Genomic DNA, 3,453 nt, shown 5'->3' with positions numbered 1-3,453 from the left:
AATTAAAATAGCTGGGGGGGGGGGGAAAATCGATGCAAGACTGACAATCAGAAGCACAAAAATACTCCAATTTTTTAAAATTTTATTTAATCAAAGTTAAGATGTGGATAAACATAAATACAGCACAGTTACTTCAGATCATTCTTCATATTGGTGTACATACAGACTGATGAATGTAATCCCAATGAAACCTGCAGTCAATGAAGTGCATACAGCCTCCCCCCACACACAAAAACCAAAACCATTTTTTAAAAAAAAACCACGCAAACTTAATCTCAGCACACACTCATTACAAATGATTCATACATAAATAGGTAGTGGGTGCAAACAAGCTAATATGCCAACATGTATATCCTTTCTTGTTAATGGGGAGGGGGGAAAAACAACAACAACAACAAAAAAAAAACAACCAGAAGCAGCCATAATGATTAAAATACATTCAGTTACTGATAACTAGTTGTGCCATACAAGGCATTATCAAAAAAAAAATTGTGCTGCAGAGAAAAGCTATATACAACAAGAAATAAACTGCAAAGTTAACGCATGCATGCTTTACGCTGGGAAAGCACAGCCCTCCAATATTTTTCTCCATGTTTGTTATAAAAGCCCTCTGCACTCAACTAAAATTAAAATGATCTTAAAGGATAATACTTGTAAAGTTTTAAGTTTTCAGCCACAGAAAACTGCAAAGAAAATAAAATGTTGAGTCATTTCAAAACAAACAAAAGAAAATAAATGAAAAAAAATCTATTCATCTGATGACATGCATGATTAAAAGGTCTAGGCAAGGTACACTGCTCTAACATTCCTGATGACTAAGGAAAAAAGCTCAAGTCGATTTAATCTGCAGATGGTCAGAGGATTTTGTATTCTAGCAGAAGCAGCAGTTCAAATCTTCTGGATCTTTTCCCCAACAACTACAGGATTTTCTTTTCTGATTTTCTCAGCAGCATCAGCTTTGTAATTATAAGAGCAACTGTGTACATCTGAATAACGGTGCATAGCACAGAAAACGTTTCCACACCGACATTCAAACCCTGTAAAACAATAAATAAATAAATAAATAAATAAATAAAAATTGACTTTGACATTAGAACAGCCTTTATGCTAGCTTTAAAAAAAAATCCTGAATATATTTGCTCCCTATGAAATCGGAATCACCAGTGTCAACTGGTGAAAAGCAGTCTCTGCTGTAAAAATCACCATCATCCAACTCCACATAATATGTCTTCATTTCACTTATTGTAAAGAAAAAATCTGATGCCATCTCTTCAAATATACAACAGTACAAGAAAACCACACTCCCCCTAAAGGTCTGCCACAGATTAATTTTTCAGCCTTCACCCAGTGAAATGCAAGCAATTTTCAAACTCTTTAACTGAATCATACCACTTCATTATGAAGGCTGATTAACGAGTAGACTGTTAAATTTACTTTAACTCCCCAGGCTATTATACATTAACTTCTAAACAGCAACACAGATATGAAGCTCCCTTTACTTAATAAAAGAAACAAGTAGGAAAGAAGCCCCACAAGGATATACGAAAACCTCTCTTCCATAAGAACTACAGATGGAGGATCTTAGGGCCAAATTTTACTTCAGCTTCAAAGCCAAATGAAAGCCAATCCATGTGTACATGAAAGAGCAACATTTACATTTGTCCCAATTATATTTATTATATAATCTCTTTCCAAATATTCCTTACCAGTAAGTCCAACCTTCTTCCGGCACATGAAACAACGATTCTTCTTCTGTTTTGGTTTGTCGAGAGACTTGTCTTGTTCCTCAGTTGTGGGCTCTGCACTCTCTGACACAGAAGCTAATATAAGAACAAACAAAGATACTAAAATGATGAGAGGAAAAAAAACCTGACAGAGCTTTTTTTTTTTAAAAAAAAAACAAAAAAAACCAAGAGAAATTGCAGCTTATTATTATTTTTGTTAAAAAAAATTCAGACTCTAGGGCACGTAAGTTGGTAGCTAATTTATATTTCCATATTTTAAAATCTTGTCATTTACTGAAGCCTGTTTTAACCACATGGAATGATGCACTGGGGCTCCTTATTCCTGCATTTGATTATTGAATTGTCCTCATCCAGATAAAACTCACTAAATGGTTTATATACAATACCTGCTAGAAAACTGCTGATAAAGAATACTGAGAGAAAGGGGAACCTTTCAATATATACCTGCTTTTTCCTTCTTCCAAAACTCAAGAATTAATTTTCAAAGGATCTGGTGCTGCCAAGAGACTGTATATACAAGGTGTAATATTTCTAGCAAACTGATGAGCAGTCCTGGAAGCTTAGGTCACTGATGGTTTACCACACTCATTTCTGTAAAAACACTTTTCTCCCTCTTGCAATGCTGTCTCAATGCTATTTTTGCAGATAACAATACTGAGATCAAGCAACTTATGCTACTGAGATAGTGCAGCTTTTTTCCCAGGTGTTGGAGGCTGGACTGGATACAGCATTTACTACGGAAGAAATTAAAAGGGGCTGGAGCAAGAGGGATCCATGCCAAGTGAAAAGGGAGGTGTGTAATATTTCCAGGCTGCTCTATCGCCTCTCATATCTGAAAGCAAGATACTTGTACTGTACTTGAATTCTCCCACACAAGCCATGTAACCGAGCTATTTGTCTGACCCAGGAAAAACATGAGTGGCATTTTCTTTAATAGCTCTTTGTGTCAAGAGTACCAGACAAACAGAAAGCAAGAGATCTAGGCCTCATTTCAACCCCACTTGCAAACTAGCCAAAATTCTGCCTACCAGCTACTGCTGGGTTAACAGCAAGACAAGCTTTCACTACTTCAGGTGTACATGAAACTCTGAAAAAAAGAAAGTGTTTGCGAGGAAAAAGGGTAAAGAATGAAGGAAGGCTGTAACTGAGAGCCTGGCAGCGCACACCAACCTATCAGTGGTCTGAAGAAGGGAGTATGGCAGCAATCCCAGAAGTCTGCCAGGAAAAAGAAATAACCAAGTGAAGACAAATACATACACGCAGCTGCACTTTTGCTACACAAAATGGCAGAAGTGCAGTGAGGGTACAGCTTAACAGTTTTGTGCAGGTAGACTAACCTAGCAGCTGCTCTTAAGGTTCATCCATTACTTGCTAGTCCAGGGGCAGGCAAAATACAGCCTGTGGGCCAGAACCAGCCTGCCAGGCAACTTCACCCGGCCTGTGGGTGCCTGCCAACTCATTGTACCCTGCCCAGCCTGCACACCTCGCTCCCACCCATCCCCTGGTGGCACACAAGTGCCAGAAGCTGCACGTGCATCATGGGGAGTGCCACGCAAGAGGTGTGCTGGCCTGGCTTTGCTCCTTCCCAGCATGTGTAGCTCTGGCCAGGCGGCAGCACATGTGCAGGCCCTCGGCACCCTGAGTGTCTACCGCCTATTTCTGATGTGCCACTGGTGGGGGCTGTGCATCATGGGGGGGGGGGGGAAAG

The 3,453-nt window shown here is 39.3% G+C and overlaps 1 protein-coding gene across 2 annotated transcripts in view; it reads right to left on the bottom strand.

The window, feature by feature from the left end:
- Positions 1-65: 65 nt before the first annotated feature.
- Positions 66-3,453, bottom strand: part of ZFAND6 (zinc finger AN1-type containing 6) — a 62,037-nt gene continuing 58,649 nt past the window's right edge. For both annotated transcript variants that reach the window (XM_019504094.1, XM_019504095.1), the window contains exons 5-6: positions 1,707-1,820; positions 66-1,037 (exon numbers count right to left, since the gene is read on the bottom strand). In XM_019504094.1, coding sequence (XP_019359639.1) covers positions 889-1,037; positions 1,707-1,820 — 263 coding nt within the window. In that variant the 3' untranslated portion in view covers positions 66-888. The remainder of the gene's footprint in view (positions 1,038-1,706; positions 1,821-3,453) is intronic.

This window comes from Gavialis gangeticus, unplaced genomic scaffold, assembly GCF_001723915.1.
Source record: "Gavialis gangeticus isolate Ggan-Ray unplaced genomic scaffold, GavGan_comp1, whole genome shotgun sequence".
NCBI classification, from domain to species: domain Eukaryota; kingdom Metazoa; phylum Chordata; order Crocodylia; family Gavialidae; genus Gavialis; species Gavialis gangeticus.
This window is presented reverse-complemented; position numbering and strand designations above follow the sequence as displayed.